The sequence below is a fragment of the Xenopus tropicalis genome, chromosome 4 (assembly GCF_000004195.4).
Source record: "Xenopus tropicalis strain Nigerian chromosome 4, UCB_Xtro_10.0, whole genome shotgun sequence".
NCBI classification, from domain to species: domain Eukaryota; kingdom Metazoa; phylum Chordata; class Amphibia; order Anura; family Pipidae; genus Xenopus; species Xenopus tropicalis.
The window spans coordinates 44,084,249-44,105,084 of NC_030680.2; the positions used below are offsets into that span (position 1 = coordinate 44,084,249).

General features: G+C 40.8%; 1 protein-coding gene across 2 annotated transcripts in view; it reads left to right on the plus strand.

Moving 5' to 3' along the window:
- The window catches only part of LOC100145527 (uncharacterized loc100145527), a 66,458-nt gene that overhangs the window by 16,621 nt on the left and 29,001 nt on the right, over nt 1–20,836 (plus strand). For both annotated transcript variants that reach the window (XM_012960626.3, NM_001126967.1), the window contains 2 exon segments: nt 5,162–5,244; nt 20,576–20,702. In XM_012960626.3, coding sequence (XP_012816080.1) covers nt 5,162–5,244; nt 20,576–20,702 — 210 coding nt within the window.

Genomic DNA, 20,836 nt, shown 5'->3' on the forward strand with positions numbered 1-20,836 from the left:
CCCAACCTGTACCTCTCAGGTTGGGTTTGTTATGCCTTTTACTATTTCTGTCACGCAGAAGTTCCACACCTTAATTAAGAACAATCGACTTTTAGGGTAAGCCTACTTCGGGATCCTCATCTGTCCATGGTTCCCATACCTTATAGAATTTCTCTGGACAGCCTCTTCTCATATATGTTAGTTTATAGTAGGGATGCACCGAATCCAGGATTAGCATATGCTAATTAGGATTTGGAAGGGTTAAATGTCCGTGTGAACACGGAAGTGAAAACATTTCCAGGTCTTATGTAAAAAATCAGCTGGTCAATGTCAGCATCTAGGGCACTCTTGGGTTAAGGTAGGATTCATTTTATGTAAAAGGAATGGGGTGAGCAATGTCCTATGTATGCATTATTTTATTTTTACTGCTAATCACCCCCTCAAAGGGGGGTCTACCTAGTGCTCTGGGGTGATCTCTGGGATGTCTTGCTACTTTGCTAACGCCTCTCTTTGTCCTCCTATATATCTTAGAAAGGGGTGTATATTAAGCTCCACATATTTTGAGAGATCAATGTGGTTCTGTATCCCCAAGTACTTTTAATGTCTCTACCCATTGAAGGCCCTGTGTCAAATTAATCTTAAGACCAGAGTAGTTTGTGTGGGTGTTTATTATGTCTAGTGCTTTGGAGAGTGCCTGGTTTGGGTTGGATAGGTAAAGGATGGTGTCATCTGCATACATTGAATTAATGTACTGGCTCCTAATTTTAATCTCTCTATGTCCTTGGAGGATTTAATGCGACAGGCCATAGGTTCCATTGCAATTGCAAACAGCTGGGGGGGCAGGGGGCATCCCAGTCTGGTTCCCCTGCAGACTGAAAAAGATATGTTTGTGTTGGTCTAGACTAGAGGAAGATGGTATGGAGCCTTCACCCACTTAAAGGAACAGTAACACCAAAAAATGAAAGTGTATAAAAGTAATGACAATATAATGTACTGCTGCCCTGCATTGCTACAACTGGTGTGTTTGCCTCAGAAAGACTACTATAGTTTATATAAGTAAGCTGCTGTGTAGCCCTGGGGGCAGCCATTCAAAGGAGAAAAGGCACAGGTTACTTAGCAGATAACAGACAAACCCTCATTATATGGGGCTTATCTACTAGTTATCTGTTATGTAACCTGTGCCTTGCATAAACTGTTCCCCCTACCCACCCCACCCTCTCGATTTCTGTAAGGGAGGTGACAGATGGAGAGATAAGTCGCCCCACAACAGATCTTCGTTGCCGCGGAGTGACTAATCTTCCCGCAATGGCATCCCACCAGCCAGCTGCTATTTCCGGAAGTCGCCCTGAAGTTTCCTCTCAAGGCAACTTCAGGCGACTTCCAGAAATCATAACGACTCGTATACCATCCCACCGGCTATTTTTTATTTATTATTATTATAATTATTATTTATTTTCTTGTAAAAAATTAGCACCTTGTTTGGGGGTACTGAGAGTGACATGTTCAAGTCAGAGTAGATTGAGATCCTTTTGGTTTTCAAAGAAGAGCTCTCCTTTCCTAGCTGCCAGCAATGCTGCACCTCTGTCTTGGTAGTTCAGTAGACGGGCAATCTGCTGTCTTGGCGGAGCACCTGGCAGAGATGGTCTGCCTTGCACTCTTTGTGCTCTCTCCACTGTAAATGCTGGAGTGAAGGCTGCTTGGCCAAAGGTACTTGTCAGCCATTCACAAATTTATCTGTGGCTGACCCCTTTGCCATCTTGACTAGGCCTGATATCTGGATATTATTCCTCCGTAAGCAATTCTCCAGCAGAATTAGAGCTATGAGCCTAACCCCCTTGCATTTTTCACCACTGTGCATCTTTCAAGAAGTCAAGATGGCCTTCCTGTAATTTGGAGCTGTCTGGATAACAGATCCCATACCTATAAACATTTTTTTTAAATTTTAATTGTTATGCTATTTGTGTGCAGGATCCTTCTTGAGGGGCTGTGCAATGACTGGCCTTAGAATTTGAAAGTCTGTTTTAGACATTCTGATCATTTAGATTAGAATTTAACATTTTAACATGTGTGTTTTAAATCTACTGCTAGAAACAAAAAAGAAAGATTAGCATTTTCTTGTATATTGATTGCTGTACTTTTACCACAATGACAATGAGTCACTTATAGTGCAATATGATTCACTTCATACTTTTTTCAATTAAGTATCTACAGTGATGGGTCTTTTTTGTATTTTGCAAACATAGTTACATAGGGTTGAAAAAAGACCAAGTTCAGACCTTCCAAGTAAACCCACCACACACACACACACACACACACACTTACCAATCTATACTATCACATACATTAACTACTGGTATGTATAAAAACATTAATACTAACTGTAGATATTAGTATCACAATAGCCTTGGACACTATGCTTGTTCAAGAACTCATCCAGGCCCCTCTTAAAGGCATTAACAGAATCTGCCATTACAACATAGTAACATAGTAAGTTAGGTTTAAAAAAGATGTACGTACATCACGTTCAACCATAATGCCTAACTTCTAGTTGAAACAGAGGAAGGCAAAAAATCCCATCTGAAGCCTCTCTAATTTGCCGCAGAGGGGGAAAAAAATTCCTGACTCCAAGATGGCAATCGGAACAGTCCCTGGATCAACTTGTACTAAGAGCTATCTCCCATAACCCTGTATTCCCTCACTAGCTAAGAAGCTGACCAGCCCCTTCTTAAAGCTATATAATGTATCAGCCAGCACAACTGATTCAGGGAGGGAATTTCACAACTTCACAGCTCTCACAGTAAAAAATCTTTTCCGAATATTTAAACGGAACCTCCCTCCTTCTAAACGGAGTGGGTGCCCTCGTGTCCGTTGGAAGGACCTACTGGTAAATAAAGCATTAGAGAGGTTATTATATTATCCCCTTATATACTTATACATAGTTATCATGTCACTTGTTAAGCGCCTCTTCTCCAAGGTAAACAGACCTAACTTGGCCAGTCTTTCTTAAAGGAACAATAACACCAAAAAATGAAAGTGTATAAAAGTAACTAAAATATAATGTGCTGCTGCCCTGCACTGGTAAAAGTTGTGTGTTTACTTCAGAAAGTCTACTATAATTTATATAAATAAGCTGCTATGTAGCCATGGAGGCAGCCATTCAAAGGAGAAAAGGCACAGGCACATAGCAGATAACAGATAAAGCACTATTGTATTCTACAGAACTTATCTGTTATCTGCTATGTAACCTGTGCCTTTTCTCCTTTTTTCCAGCTTGAATGGCTGCCCCCGGAGACCAAAACTGAACAGCATATTATACATGGGGCCTTACCGGCACTCTATAATCTATAACCCGTGAATCTATACCCCTTTTAATATAGCTCAAAACCTTGTTTGCCCTTGCAACTTCTGCCTGGCATTGCTTGCTACAGCCAAGTTTATTATCTACAAGGACTCCTTTTCCATTATGGATTTGCCTAGTGCAGTCCCATTAAGGGTATAAGTGGCTTGCATATTTTTACATCCCAGGTGCATGACATTACATTTATCCACATTAAATCTCATCTGCCACTTAGCCACCCAATTGCCAGTTGGTCAAGAACCTGCTGCAACATCACTAGGAAGGGCATTCCACAACCTCCCTGCCCTCACCGTGAAAAAACACGTATTCTGCTTCAAATGGAAGCTCCGTTGCTCTAATCTAAAGGGGTGGCCTCTAGTGCGTTGATTATTTTTATGGGAAAAAAGAACATCCCCTATCTGCCTATTATCCCCTCTAATGTATTTGTACAGAGTAATCCTGTCCCCTCTCTTTTGCAGAGAAAACAACCCCAACCTTAACAGTCTAACCTCATAGCTTAAAGGAACAGTAACACCAAAAAATGAAAGTGTATAAAAGTAATAACAATATAATGTACTGTTGGCCTGCATTGCTACAACTGGTGTGTTTGCCTCAGAAAGACTACTATAGTTTATATAAGTTAGCTGCTGTGTAGCCATGGGGGCAGCCATTCAATTGAGAAAAGGCACAGGTTACTTAGCAGATAACAGATAAACCCCCATTATATGGGGCTTATCTACTAGTTATCTGCTATGTAACCTGTGCCTTTTCTCCTTTTTTCCAGCTTGAATGGCTGCCCCCATGGCTACACAGCAGCTTATTTATATAGTAGCTTTTCTGTAGCAAAAACACCAGTTTTTTTGCAGAGCAACAGCACATTATATTTTAATTACTTAAAAACACTTTAATTTTTTGATGTTACTGTTCCTTTAAGTCTTCCATCCCCATTACCGGTAGTTGCACGTCTCTGCACTCTCTCCAGCTTCTTAAGGACTGAAGCCCAAAATTGCACTGCATACTCAAGGTGAGGCCTTACCAGAGACCTACAAAGAGGCATCTGTTTTCATTCCTTGAGTCAATGCCCTTTTTTTTTTATACAAGACAGTACTTTATTTGCTTTAGTAGCCACAGAATGACACTGCCTGGAATTAGACAACTTATCTGCAAAATCCCCCAGATCCTTCTCCATTAAGGATACCCCCAGCAAACTACCATTTAGTAGATAGCTTGCATTAATATTATTTCTACCAAAGTACATAACATTGCACTTATCAACATTGAACATCATTTTCCAGTTTGCTGTCCAGTTTTCCAATTTTGTCAAATCGCTCTGCAAAGTGGCAGCATCCTGCATGGAACTTTTGCACAATTTAGTGTCGTCGGCAAAAATAGAAACAGTACTTTCTATGCCCACCTTCAGGTCATTAATAAGCAAGTTAAAAAGCAAAGAACAAAGTACTGACCCCTCCGGTACTCCACTAACAACACTGGTCCAATTAGAAAATGTTCCATTTACCACCACTTGTGTAATTCCTCAATTTGATCATTAACCTTCTGTGTGGTACTGTATCAAACGCTTTAGCAAAGTCCAAGTAGATGACATCAACTGCCATTCCAGCATCGAGGTTCCTGCTCACCTCCTCATAAAAGCAGACTAAATAAGTCTGGCAAGATCTGTTACGCATAAAAGCATGCTGGCACAAAGTTATAATATTGTTAAATGCAATGTATTCAAGTACCCTATCCCTTATTACCCCTTCCAAAAGCTTTCCTACTACTGATGTCAGACTAACTATGAAACTGAATACTTTGTAATATATATTTGTGTATGTTTTATGTCTGCAGCTTTGAGGAACTTTTTGGCCAGCAATATCAATATCTCCCAGGAACAGAAGAATACTGTGAGAGATATCAATATTCCCAAAATGGTAAGTACATAGAAATTTGTTAGTGAGAAAGCTGCTGAATAATGTGGTGCAGTAAAGCTGTTAACACTTTACTAGGTTCCCAAACAAGTGACTCTAAACAAATGTTATCATTTCAACATTCATTGTTGGCCTAAAGGTCAAACAATCGGATAAACACAGTGTTTAATGTGTGATACTACCTATTGTAAAAAGTAAGATTGAGGTTTATTTGTTATGCAAATTGGTTTAGTAACTAAGGAAAGAAATACAGTAGTCTTAAGGTCCCCATACACGGGCCGACTATAGCTGCCGATATCGGTCCCTTGGACCGATTCGGCAGCTAATCGGCCCGTGTATGGGCAGAACAGAGCGGCCTGGCCGACCGATATCTGGCCTGAAATTGGCCAGATCTCGATCGGCCAGGTTAGAAAATCCAGTCGGATCGGGGACCGCATCGGCTCGTTGATGCGGTCCCCGAACCGACTGCCCCATAACCACAAATGTAATCCGATCGTTTGCTACCCGATATCGCCCACCCGTAGGTGGGGATATCGGGTGAAGATCCGCTCGCTTGGCGACATCGCCAAGCGAGTGGATCTTATAGTGTATGGGCACCTTTAAGGTCCCCATACACAGGGAGATTGTAGCTGCCGATATTGGTCCCTTGGACCGGTTCGGCAGCTTATCTGCCCGTGTAGGGGCAGAAACAAGGGACCTGGCCGACCTATATCTGGCCTGAAATTGGCCAGCTATCGATCAGCCAGGTTAGAAAATTCAGTCGGATCGGGGACCGCATCGGCTCGTTGATGCGGTCCCCGAACTGATTGCCCCTTTATTATTATTAACATTTATTTATAAAGCGCCAACATATTCCGCAGCGCTGTACAATAAGTGCGTTTCATACATTGGACATACAGAGTAACATATAAAGCAATCAATAACCGATACAAGAGGTGAAGAGGGCCCTGCCCAAAAAAGCTTACAATCTACAGGGAGAAAGGGTTGAGACACAAGGTGTGGGAATGGGCATGACCAGAGTTGTGAGAGGTGTGGCACAGGGTATTGCTAAACTAGATTAGGGTAAGCTTCTCTAAATAAATGTGTTTTTAGAGATCTCTTGAAGGCAGAGAGATTGGGAGAAAGTCTGATTGTGGGAGTGAATTCCAGAGAAGGGGGGCAGCCCTCGCAAAGTCTTGAATGCGAGTGTGTGAGGAGGGAATGAGAGAGGAGTTGAGGAGCACGTCAGTAGAGGAGCGTAACAAGCGGGTTGGATGGTACCTAGAGATGAGTTCAGAGATGTAGGGTGGGGCAGAGTTATGAACTGCTTTGAATGTAAGAGTCAGGAGTTTGAATTTTATCCTGGATGGTAGGGGAAGCCAGTGCAGGGATTGGCAGAGTGGCACGGCAGAGGAGGAGCGGTTGGAGAGGTGTATGAGCCTGGCAGCAGTATTCATTATGGATTGGAGAGGGGACAGTCTTTGGAGGGGAAGGCCAATTAATAGGGAGTTACGGTAGTCCAGGCGAGATATTATAAGAGTGTGAATGAGAATTTTGGCAGCATCATGTGTGATAAATGATCATATTTTGAAGATATTTCTTAGGTGAAAGTGACATGATTTGATAAGTGATTGGATATGAGGAGTGAAGGACTGGGCAGAATCAAGGATAACCCCAAGGCACCGGGCCTGGGAAGATGGGATACCTCGGGAACAATGTGGGCGTTTGAACTGGTTCTCTTTCCCCCATCCGTCTTAGAGAGGTTTAGTTTAAGGGAACGTTGGGACATCCAAGTGGAGATAGCGGCCAGGCAGGAGGAGACGCGAGTTAGAAGCTCTGGGTTGAGATCAGGAGAGGAAAGATAGGTCTGAGTATCGTCAGCATAGAGGTGGTACTGAAAGCCAAAAAAATTGATTAATTTGCCAAGTGAGGAGGTATAGAGAGAAAATAGTAAGGGGCCCAGGACAGAGCCTTGGGGAACCCAACAGAAAGAGGCAAGGGAGAAGATGATTCCCCATTGTAAGAGACACTGAAGGATCGATCTGAGAGATAAGATGAAAACCAGGATAAGGCAGTGTCACGAAGGCCAGGAGAGCAGAGAGACTGGAGGAGAAGAGGGTGATCCACAGTGTCAAAAAGCAGCAGAGAGATCGAGAAGTATTAGTAGCGAGTAGTGTTTTTTGGCTTTAGCCAATAGGAGGTCATTTGTTAGTCGGGTTAGAGCAGTTTCAGTGGAGTGTTGTTGTCTAAAACCAGATTGTAGGGGATCCAGGAGGTTATTGTCAGAGAGGAATAGCGTCAGTAGGTTGTAAACTAGGCGCTCAAGCAGTTTGGAGATGAATGGGAGCAGAGAGAGAGGTTAGTAGGATTGGAGGGATCAAGGGAGGGTTTTTTCAGAATAGGGGTTACAAGTGCATGTTTCAGTTGGGAGGGAAAGATTCCAGTAGAGAGTGAGAGATTGAATAGATGAGTTAAGGCTTTGATAAGACAGGGGTTGGCATTGCGTAGAAGTTTGGTAGGAATGGGATCAAGCGGGCAGGTAGTAAGGTGAGAGGAAGACAACAGTTTTGAGACTTCCTCTTCAGTCACTGGGGAGAAGGAGCCAAGAAGAGACTGGGTAGCATGTAGGGAGGGAGGGGAATGGTTATGGGGATTAAGTTGTGCAATGTCACTTCGGATGGTGTCCATTTTATTTTTAAAGTGCCATGCAATAGCTTGAGCAGTGACTGAAGCACACGGAGGGGGTGGAGGAGGGGACAGCAGAGAGTTTAAAGGTAGAGAAGAGTTATGCAGGTTTTTTAGAGAGTGAGTTAATAAGTGCAGCGAAGTAGGTTTGTTTAGCTTGGCAGAGGGTGGTGTTGTAGGAGAGCAGAGCAGATTTGTAGCTGCAGAAATCTGACTCTGACCTTGATTTGCACCAGCGGCGCTCAAGTGTACATGACTGTTTTTGGAGGGATTTGGTATGAGCAGTGTGCCAGGGTTGGAGTGGTTTGGGCCTCATGCGTTTTGTCTTGGCAGGAGCAAGCTCATTAAGGGCAGTGGCGAGTGTGCTGTAGTAGACAGAGGTAGCCTGGTTAGGACAAGAGACAGTTAGGATGTTAGAATGAAGAGATTCAAAGGAAGAAGAAAGGTTTGACGTGTTTAGGGATTGCAGGTCTCGGTATGTGTATGTTTGGGGGGCAGCAGAGGGTGTAGAGGGAGTTAGTGAGAGTTGAAATGTGAGCAGATTGTGATCAGAGAGGGGGAAAGGGGAGTTAGTGAAGTTGGAGGTAGAACAACATTTTGTAAATATAAGATCCAGGGAGTTTCCATCAGAGTGAGAGGGGGAGTCAGAGCACAGAGATAACCCAAAGGAGGGCATTGGGATTGTTAACAGGTATGTTAAAGTCACCTAGTACAATGGATGGGGAGTCAGAGGAAAGGAAGTAAGGAAGCCAGGCAGAAAAGTTGTCAAATTGTGATGTCTGTCCAGGAGGTCGGTATATGACCGCAATGCGAAGTGAGGCAGGGGAGAAGAGCCTAATAGAGTGAACCTCAAATGAGGAAAATGAAAGAGAAGGAGGAGGTGGAAGGACTGTAAAAATATCTCTTGCTCACTGAGGGAGTGGACACAGATGTGAGTTTGACACAGCTATCACAAGTACAGGTATAGGACCCATTATCCAGAATGCTCGGGACCAAGGGTATTCCGGATAAGGGGTCTTTCTGTAATTTGGAGCTCCATACCTTCAGTCTACTAAAAAATCAATAAAACATTTATTAAACCCAATAGGATTGTTTTGCATCCAATAAGTATTAATTATATCTTAGTTGGGATCAATTACAAGGTACTGTTTTATTTCTACAGACAAAGGAGATCAGTTTTAAAATTCTAAATTATTTGATTAAAATGGAGTCTATGGGACATGGCTTTCCGTAATTTGGAGCTTTCTGGATAATGGGTTTCCGGTTTCTGTACTAAATCAAGGTAGGCCTAACGGAAAAAGTTATTGGCATAGCAGATACACAGATGAGAATTACCATTAATAAATAGGCTGCAATATAGTGGCTTATATGGCAGTATACAGCAGAGGGATACACAGATGAGAATTACCTGTAGAAGTGAGAAGAGATGTGAGTTAGTTCCATGAACTGCCTTGTTTAACTGCCATTTCCTTCTTCCTAGCACTTGTGAAATGTTGGCACTTAGGAAATGGTAGCACCAGTGCCTGCCCCTGACACTGCCGTCAATATAATTCGATTGTTTGGCCCCAGGGCTATATATTGCTTATAGGAGTATCTTCTAGGAATGACACGCTATTCTTTGAAGTGTTAAGGCATTTTTTTTTAACGGGGAAGGAAACTTAAAGGGAATATCAAATTTGTAATTATTGGTATAATAGTTCTATGCCTTGCTATGATCTGAACAGTATAAAACTGCTGTTTTATGTATATGGAAATATTTGGCATATGTAAATAACTAACTTATTTTAGCTAGTTTTGTCCTTTACAAATCAATTACTTCCAGGGTGTATTCTTTTGAATCTGCAGTATGCTGGGAGGTAGTTTTTAGCTGACTTTTTGGCGCAAAAATCTTGCGGACATGTAAAAGAAAAAAGGGTGTGGTCATATCAAACTGTGTGGTGATGTCAAAAAAGTTGTGCCGTACCCGTGTTTTGCGAATTCACTACTGATGACATCATCACTACCGGAAACGTCTTGTACTGTGCAAATTCATCACTTTTTCACACAATATAGCAACAAAACTAAAAAGATTTCCAGATCAGAGAACTAGCAGTTCAGTTTTAGTATTTTTAAAAAATCTTTTTATCGTTAGACTGTCACTTGAACCTCACCTAAAGCACAGAGGTCTTAGACTGTGCAGTTACCTTCCAATTAAAAGATCATAGTGATCAGATCTGTTTTCTTAACAATAGTTGTATCATTAGCTGGCACAACATTTATTCTGTATTTTTTTTCATTTTTTCTTTTTAGCTTTCTACTTTTGAATAGTAAATTTGCATCAGATTTTTGTTTCTTGCTATCCTTTGTCCATATTTTTTTGCTTCTGTAGTCCCTCCTGCACAATGGGATTAAAATTCACAGAAGTGGAGATTTTTGGAGTAAAACTGGTGTAAAACAATTTCTTCATATTCACAAACAAATCTGCCTAAATTCCAATCCAAACACCACTTTTCAGATTTTAGTGACAGACCATTTACAGACCCTTTTGTTAAACAGGATTTTCAAAATGGAGTAAAGCTCAGTGAAGCTTTGTTGGAATAATTTTAAAATCTTGAATTTTACTTTGTTTCAGACAGTTTTTATTTGCCCCTCTTGTAGGGGCACCATTGCGGATTCATAATGTATGTATGTATATTTTTATTTATAAAGCGCTACTTATGTACGCAGCGCTGTACAGTAGAATACATTAATACAAACAGGGTGTTAATAAGATAATAGATAAATACAAAGTATAACAATAAATACAAGATACAGTTGCAATAAGTTAAGAGTCAAAGACACAAGAGGAAGGAGGTCCCTGCCCCTTAGAGCTTACAATCTATATGGGAGGGGTAACTAACAGACACAAATAGGCAAATATAAGTGCTGTAGGTCACAGTGGGTGACACTACAAAATAAGTGCCAGTTCCCAGATCAGGTGCTGGGTGAGTGCTCCTAAAGGTAGTCTTTAACCTTAGTTTTAAAAAGACTGGGGGAGGATTCTCTCCGGAGGAAATCAGGGAGGGCATTCCAAATGTAAGGGGCAGAAAGGTTTAAGGCGGGAAACCGCAGTAGTAGTGGGGGGCGCAACCAAACGATTGCTCTGCGAGGAACAAAGGAGTCGGCCGGGAACATACGGAGACACAAGGGACGAGATGTAGTGAGGAGCAGAGGAATGGAGGGCTTTGAAGGTTAGGAGAAGAAGTTTGTAAGATATTCTTTAATAGGAAGCCACGATAAGGCCTTTAGCAGGGGAAGGGCCTGAACTCTCCTGGATGAGAGGAGGAGAATTCTGGCAGCAGTGTTTAATATAGACTGTAGGGGGGAAAGATGGGAGTTAGGGAGGCCGGTTAATAGCAGGTTGCAGTAGTCCAGTCGTGACAGGATGAGAGTATGCATGAGCAGCTTAGCTGTTGCAGTAGAAAGAAAGGGACGAATTTTGGCAATATTGCTTAAGAAAAAGAGACTGAAGTCAAAGATCACCCCCAAACAACGCGCCGAATCGACGGGGTTGATGAGGGTGTCATCAATAGAGACAGAAAAGGGTGGGGTAGGACCAGGCTTAGGCGGAAAGATCATTAGTTCAGTTTTTGTTAGGTTGAGTTTGAGGTGGCATATTAATAGGGATTAGCAGCCTATAATAGCGATTTGAGTGAATAAATTGTATACATTTTTATTTAAAGGAAAAGCAAAGCCTTCTTAGGCAAATTTTTAGTTTTAGCAGCAGTGCTCGCTTTTTAACCCTTTCACTGCCAGCCATTTTGTACAAAACAGAACTTTTACTGCCAGACCGTTTTTTAACATTTTGCACTGTATCATTTTAGGGGCCTTTTCTCGGGGGGACTTTTAGTTTACCCAGGAAAAAAATATATTGTTTTTTTTCAGGACAATCTAAGCTTTTAAAATATGGTAGAATTTTTGTGTAATTCCAATTCTGTAACAAGATATAGGCTTCTACATGTCTAAAAAATGAAAAAAAAATATTTTCCATAATATAAACACATACACCAGAAACAAAAATTAGTTCATGCATAAAAATACAACTGTTTTGGAAAGTCCCATGTCTCCTGAACGTGCCAATACCAAATATATACAGTGGCTTGCAAAAGTATTCGGCCCCCTTGAACTTTTCCACCTTTTGTCACATTACAGCCACAAACATGAATCAATTTTATTGGAATTCCACGTGAAAAACCAATACAAAGTGGTGTACACGTGAGAAGTGGAACGAAAATCGTGCATGATTCCAAACATTTTTTACAAATAAATAACTGCAAAGTGGGGTGTGGGTAATTATTCAGCCCCCTTTGGTCTGAGTGCAGTCAGTTGCCCATAGACATTGCCTGATGAGTGCTAATGACTAAATAGAGTGCACCTGTGTGTAATCTAATGTCAGTACAAATACAGCTGCTCTGTGACGGCCTCAGAGGTTGTCTAAGTGAATATTGGGAGCAACAACACCATGAAGTCCGAAGAACACACCGGACAGGTCAGCTATAAAGTTATTGAGAAATTTAAAGCAGGCTTAGGCTACAAAAAGATTTCCAAAGCCTTGAAAATCCCACGGAGCACTGTTCAAGCGATCATTCAGAAATGGAAGTTGTATGGCACAACTGTAAACCTACCAAGACAAGGCCGTCCACCTAAACTCACAGGCCGAACAAGGAGAGTGCTGATCAGAAATGCAGCCAAGAGGCCCATGGTGACTCTGGGGGAGCTGCAGAGATCTACAGCTCAGGTGGGGGAATCTGTCCATAGGACAACTATTAGTCGTGCACTGCACAAAGTTATCCTTTATGGAAGAGGGGCAAGACGAAAGCCATTGTTAACAGAAAACCATAAGAAGTCCCGTTTGCAGTTTGCCACAAGCCATGTGGGGGACACAGCAAACATGTGGAAGAAGGTGCTCTGGTCAGATGAGACCAAAATGGAACTTTTTGGCCAAAATGCAAAACGCTATGTATGGCGGAAAACTAACACTGCACATCACTCTGAACACACCATCCCCACTGTCAAATATGGTGGTGGCAGCATCATGCTCTGGGGGTGCTTCTCTTCAGCAGGGACAGGGAAGCTGGTCAGAGTTGATGGGAAGATGGATGGAGCCAAATACAGGGCAATCTTGGAAGAAAACCTCTTGGAGTCTGCAAAAGACTTGAGACTGGGGCGGAGGTTCACCTTCCAGCAGGACAACGACCCTAAACATAAAGCCAGGGCAACAATGAAATGGTTTAAAACCAAACATATCCATGTGTTAGAATGGCCCAGTCAAAGTCCAGATCTAAATCCAATCGAGAATCTGTGGCAAGATCTGAAAACTGCTGTTCACAAACGCTGTCCATCTAATCTGACTGAGCTGGAGCTGTTTTGCAAAGAAGAATGGGCAAGGATTTCATTCTCTAGATATGCAAAGCTGGTAGAGACATACCCTAAAAGACTGTAGAACCACCTTTTGCTGCAATTACAGCTGCCAAAGTATTGACTCAGGGGGCTGAATAATTATGCACACCCCACTTTGCAGTTATTTATTTGTAAAAAAAATGTTTGGAATCATGTATGATTTTTGTTCCACTTCTCACATGTACACCACTTTGTATTGGTCTTTCACGTGGAATTCCAATAAAATTGATTCATGTTTGTGGCTGTAATGTGACAAAATGTGGAAAAGTTCAAGGGGGCCGAATACTTTTGCAAGCCACTGTATAGTTTTATGGAGATTTCTCACTTATATAGGTCAAAAACTCCCAGCAGGGCACTACCAAATTTCCAAAGCACTGCTTCAGAAAGCTGCATACTTTAGATTTCAAGGCCAAAAATTCCACTAACGGAAGGTCTATCCCAGAAAATTATACATTTTTAGAAAAAACATATTCTGGGGAATCGAGAATAGGTAGAACTGTCTGTCTACCTTAAAAAACCAAGTTGCAATGCTTTCCTAAAATTGTTTTTTTTTATCAAAATTTGTGAATTTTTTTAAAAAATGGCTTCAAAGCTTCCAGTCTATAGTATCTTATATCCTATAGGTCATAAAACAACACATCACCTAAATATGAATGCCAGAGGTCTACTAAACAGTTTGATGCCCAATATGCAAAGATCTACCAAAGTATGTAGTGTACATAGGCACCCAAATGAAAATAGTGCATAGGAATTTTCTCAGCTACCAACTAAATTTTTGCAAAAAGCCCAATGCCCCCCTAAATGTACAGGAAAAACCCAGAAAACCATATAGTTTTGGAAAGTACACATTCTGACCTATCCAACATTGGTAGAGAGTCCTTTCTACACCAAAGTACCAATCTGCAAAGCTTTCCTAAAGCTAGTGGTTTTTATGACAATTCAGAAAATTGCATACAAATGTTGCAGTTTGCCGCATTTATCTCACACAATTTCTTGCATACATATGCAAATCTCCCCAAATAGGAATTACTAAGGTCTACTGAACAGTTTGATGCCCAATATGGATAGATATACCAAAGTCTGTGGTATGTACTGACTCCAAAATGAAAATAGCGCATATGGATTTTTTGCCTGCCAACTCTGCTTTTGCACAGAGAGGCCGCTGACAGCGTATATGTGCCGAAACCCCCAGAAAACCAAATATTTTTAGAAAGTACACATTCTGATGAATTCAAAATAGGTAAAGTTACTTTTCTACACCAAGGGGCGTATTTATTATGCTGTGTAAAACTAATTCGCCATAAAAAAACAGAGTAAAAAGCTGTGTAAAATAAACGGAAAAGATCGCCGTCTGAACGCTGGATATTATGTCATTTTCCATAAGTTCCGGTGGAAGAAAAAATGTGCAAAAAATTACACCGATTTTATGCCGTTTTTACACGGCGAAGCCTGGCGATGTGTGACGAATTTTCTCGCCGTTTTACACAGCGTAGTAAATATGCCCCCAAAGTACCACATGGCAAAGCTATGCTAAAAATTAATCAGGAACATTAATACAGGGATAAAAATGCAATTAAACCACAAAAATTGTGTAAATTGATGAAACAACAAAATAAGTCACACAACAGCGTTATTAGTGGTTAGAATATCTGATCCAATAGTCACACTGCCAAAATTAAATTTTTATGGGAAAAAAAAAATTTAATTTTTGTGTATACATGTGTGTACACATCTAAAATTTGTGTGTAAGTGTGTATATATAAGTATGCTAAAGTGTGCAAGATGGGGGGGGGGAAAACCCTGTGCTAAATTGTGTGTAAATGTGTGTGTGTGTGTGTATTAGGCAAATAAAGAGCACTTACCAGTAGAAGGTCTCGGGCAGTCTTCTCTGTAGTCCTTGCAGCACATGAAGTGCGTGGGCAGTGCTGGGGGGGGGGGGGCAAGGAGCAGGGGGAAGACACAGGACAAGCAGCAGACACGATGCAAACGCGCCTGCTGCTGCTTATTCGGTCCTGTGATTCGGTCCTTGACAGCATTGACCACCACCTTTAGCTTTGTCACTTCCTTGTTGATCACCAAGATGGCTGCTTTAAATCGAACACATGCGCACTGGCTCCCAAACTGGGATATTGGGGTACTGGCCCTGGTGGGCTCATTTTCACTGGGCATGTTGGTGGGTGAGCCTGGTTTCTGTTCACTGTTAATCAGTGATGGTAGAGTAGTGCAGGTGGTGGGCCCTTTATTCAGTTCTTTCGATGAGCCCCCAAATACACCAGTCTGATACTGTTTGAGTGTTATTACTTTCAAGGCATTTCAGGCATTTCAAGACCCCAAATGAAGGAAAGCTTTGTGGTTTAGTAGTTTGAAACAGAAAGCCATATTTACTCTTTGAATTCCTCATAGGTGTATCCCCAAAATATATGGTTTCCTTGGGAGAAGTTTTTTGGCCTTGAAATCTGAAGTACAGTATACTTATTTCTGTGGTGTTGCTTTGAAATTTTTGTAGTTTACAGAGTTTTTGACACAATCAGGAAATTTCCATAAAACTATACTTATTTGGTTTTGGCACATTTATGAAACATGAAGACTTCTAAATTAGTTTTATTTCCACATATAAAATTAACATATAACATTTTGTGATATCACTATATTATGTAAAATAGCATTTTCTTTGTTTTGGCGTTTGTACCCTTAAATCTTGTTACAGAAGTGGAATTGCACAAAAACTTAGAGACAAATAGAAAGCCCAGCCTTGTCCTGCAAAAATTGATGTGTAAAAGGCAACTAAAATTACCCTTCAGGAAATGCCCCTAATTGTAAATTGTATAATAGGAGTAAGAAACCTCGCACTACAGTAGTCTTAGGGTGCACAGTAATTTCAAAGTTTCCAGATATGGTATATAGTGTTATAGACACAACAAAGGTTAGAAACTGGCACACCTAATGTAATTAAAATGTAACTTTTACTACTAAATAATTAAAATCCTATTAAAATAGACAAGCAAGAAAAGAAAAAAGCGACAGGATAACCTATGAAATTGTTTTCCCAGGGGAAGGAAGTAGCAGTATAAATTTATTGGCTGAAAGGGTACCAGCAAACTGATTGGCTAAAGCACCCTGATGAGAATGACCAAAAGATTTCGCCTTGAAAAAGCTCTATGCGAAACGCGCGTTGGCCGAGGTATCAATTATGGTTGTAGGCACAGGGGCTTTTGCCTTGACCTCCTGTTGATATTTTGTCCAGTAATGTAGACTGGTTGTTGTTGAATAGAAGTTTTGGGCTGGAATAGCGGTGTGTTGCCGGTTTAACCCTGTGCCGAGGTATAAGCGATGGTGGTAGGCACAGGACTTTGTATTCTGACCTCTTGTGGATTCGTTTTCCAGTAATGTAGACTGGATTGTTACTAAAATGAAGATTGGGGCCGGAATAGTTGTGTTTCGCCGGTGTGTCCCTGTGCCGAGGTATAAACTGTGGTTGTAGGCACAGGAGTGTGTGGTTTGACCTTTTGCTGATTTGTCTATTCAGTAGTATAGACTGGTGATTTATACTGAATTAAAGCTGTGGGCTGGAATACTTGCAATTCGCCGATTCAACCCTGTGCCGAGGTAACAAACAGAGGTGTAGGCACAGGGACTCCGATGAGGAACTAGGGAGGGTGGTTTAAATTACAACGCTCATAGAGTACCAACAAGTAGAAATCTTTGGGATTAGTTAACAAATCAAAAACTAAAAAATCCTGATAGGGAATCAAGGATTTGTTTATAACTGCAAATGTAATACCGCCGGCTCAATTTTAAAAATCCTGGCTGCCGAGGTAATAAATAAAGGTGCAGGCACAAGGATCTAGACCAGTAGCGGTAACCTTCTTTTGAGTGAGTTGTGTGCGATCGTGGGCCACTAAAGTGTTAATTGGGTGGAACCATCTAAGCGCCGCAATTAATAGACACGCTGTAAAAGGCAAGGATCCGTTTAAAGGATCATAGAATTTATTGTAATCGGTTTAATCTATGGGGCAACGATTGGGATGTATAGTCGTTTATAAATAGACACATAGGTATGCCATAATTCGAAACAATATAAGGCAAATATATATCGTAACTATGTTTACCTAATTGAGAGGGAAAAGATTTTGTGTAACACAAGACTGCAATTGCCGCCGTCCGCAAAATAGCGATACAAATATTAGCGCCGATGTCATGCACCTGAGATGATCTTATATAAGATATTTGCAGAAAATACAATCACCATGATGGCACATGAGCACTAGATTTCGGAACTAGATCGGATATAAACCTGCAGCATAATTATCGGTGGGTCATTTGGGAGGAGATATGGTATAAGCCACATCGATCGGTAACTGCTATCTTTATAGGCGCTGTATCAGATACTGAGACAGTTATAAGGGTAACGTCAGTGGGTATTCAAGTAATAGGATTGATTCTGCTGAAGGAATAAGGAGCGGCTAAACTTATAAGAATTCGAGCCTACTATTAATTGTGTATATGCAATAACTAGGAGACTTACCTGTTGGGGAGAACTATAAAGATCCCATCGGGGCAAAGAGTGTCCATAACCTATTTGATCCTTGATATAGCAAGCGGCGAAAAATAAATACATACACAACACAAGAATGGTGAACTAATAAAGTTTTATTGCATTGATAAAAATCTATATATAACTTACCTGATTCTTACTTGATCCGAGCTAAAGTAAGTGGTGAAAAATAAACATATACACAATATAAAAAGGGTGAACTAATAAAGTTTATTGCACTGATTAAGATTTGTACACAATTTTCCTTACTAGATCCCTGCTAAAATAAGGGGAGAAAAAAATAACACATACATAATATAAGAACGGTGAACTAATAAAGTTAATTGCACCGATACTGTGTCAACTTCGGGAATAACACCTAATCGTTAGATAGGATTGCTACTTCTTCTATAGCAAAAAAACCACACAAAGCAAACCAATCTTACTATCGCTACAATTGTTGCCAGCCCAAAACCAACTACGAATATAGATACTTTAGAAGTAATAGTATCCAGGAGTGTAACTAATAGAAGTGAAATTTGATCAAGGTGTGAATTAGAATTTTAACTCTTCCTAATTGTAAAATGACTAGCAATTGAAATGCAAAATCCTGCTGGAAAAATCCTTATTCCAAGGCTAATGTAGATGTGGGACTTGGTTTTATGGAAAATCAGATTTAATAAGAGCTAAAGACAGATTCATAAAAAAAGTTGGTAAAATGTCAGCTTAAAAGTCTGAATATTCACAAAAGTAGAAATAAAGGTTTGTGAATAAGGTGCAAAATCCAACAAATCTATCTCCATTTTTATTTTGTCTCAATATCACAACTTTTGTGAATTCCCCCAATCATTTTTTACTCTGCTCTACTACAAGAGCATCATAATCTGAATTTATAATTAGTTCTTGTGGTGGGGAGGGATATTTTGCTACTGTGCTATCAAATGAAAATGTTGATGTTAAGTGGACACAGGATGTTCTTTATAGCAACAAAAAAAGCAGACTAAATTGTACCAGTCTATAGGCTTTACCATGTACATGGCAAAAAAACAAAATACATTCTGGCTCCTCCGGTCATTCAACTTACTATTCAGGTACTGCATTCACATGGCAGTTTGTATATTAAACATGATTGTTTAGGGCCCATTGGAGTACCCTAAATATAATTATTTATGTATTTTATTATCTTCACTGATTAATAAACCATCAACATATTCAACAGGTCTGTACAATAGAAAGTTGTGTGTATATTGAACATACTGTTTGCATGCAAATACTGACCAATACAGAAGTTAGAGGAGCTTTCTAGTAAGAGCTTATAGTCTATGACAGTGCTGTCCAACTTCTGTTGTACTGAGGGACGGAATTTTTCCGACCTACGTGGTGGAGGGCCGATAATGGAAGCCAGTTTTGACCACTCCCCTTTTTGAAACTGCACCCACCTGAAACCACACCCATGTTATCACATGACCATACCCATATTAATGGTTGTAGTACAGCAAAAACCTGCCATACTCTGCCTGCCCTACCCTGCCTGTGTGTGCCATACTCTGCCTGCCCTACCCTGCCTGTGTGTGCCATACTCTGCCTTCCCTACCCTGCCTGTGTGTGCCATACTCTGCCTGCCCTACCCTGCCTGTGTGTGCCATACTCTGCCTTCCCTTCCCTGCCTGTGTGTGCCATACTTTCATTGTGTTTGCCATTCTTGGCTGGTTTGTGCCATACTTGGCCTGTGTGTGCCATACTCTGCCTTCCCTACCCTGCCTGTGTGTGGCATACTCTGCTTGCCCTATGATGCCTGTGTGTATGGCACACACAGGCAGCCTACAGTGACACAATGCTGGCACTGCTCCTACAGTCTGCACAATAACTATATATTAAAAAACTTTTTAATTGAAGTACCACCTCAGTATATGTTCTTTTTGTAGTGTGCAGGGATTATTTGTGGGTTTCTACTGCTCCTGAGGTGTGAACAGGGGAACAATATGGGTGATTAGAGCCTGAGCCTGAGGTGTGAACACTGCAGGGGGTGAACAATGCAGAGATTAAAAGGTGTGAACAACACAGGGGATTACATATTTAAACAATACAGGGGGATTACAGCCTGAATCTGAGGTGAGAACCATGCAGGGGGGGGGGGCAGTTAATCACAGTACTGATACCATTTAAAGCTTACACAAGAGTAAGCCATCAAAGCAGCCAGACAGGTGGGGGGCCACACAGAGGGGGGTCCATGCGGCCCGCGGGCCGCCAGTTGGACAGCACTGGTCTATGAGAAGGGGGTATGAGGCATAAGGTATTAAACAACTGCAAGGCAGATGTCAGAAAGGTTAGTATAATCAACCAAATGTATTTTAGGTAAACACTCACCATTCTCCTTAATCTTTTATAGTGCCACAAGGTTATATATACAAAACACAAGGAATAGCTGAAACAAATTAAGGGGGAAATTTATCAGTAGTTAGAGTTTAATTTTTTTTCTCGATTCAAGATTTTTTGCACAAAAAAAAACGAATTTGAGTTAGGGTTGAAAAACACCATATTTGCAGAATTTAGTTTTTAGAGTTTGTAACTTGTAAATATTTGAGGTATTGAGTGTTTGCATGAGTTTACCACGTTAGTAAAACATAATGAAAGAACAGGATTGCTATTTTGGTTGATGTGTAAAACCATTATTATTGACGAAATATTTTTGATGTAAAATTGCAATTATTGTTGTAGAAACACAGTACAGCACAGATGATCGCAGAGAGAAGTTGTATCTACAGTTCTATCAACAGATCCAGAATGAGTACCACAAAGAAAGACCTTCGGATTGTGTGATTGTTGCCATCAGCAAGGAACAGATGTAAGAAAATAAAAATTTAACTTAAGGCAATTATTTTTGATATGTAGAAGAATGTAATTTTAAAGGCTCAAAAAGTAATGCATAACAGACACTTACAGGACTCGTGCTTAAACGTTGGCAATGAAGTTACTAAG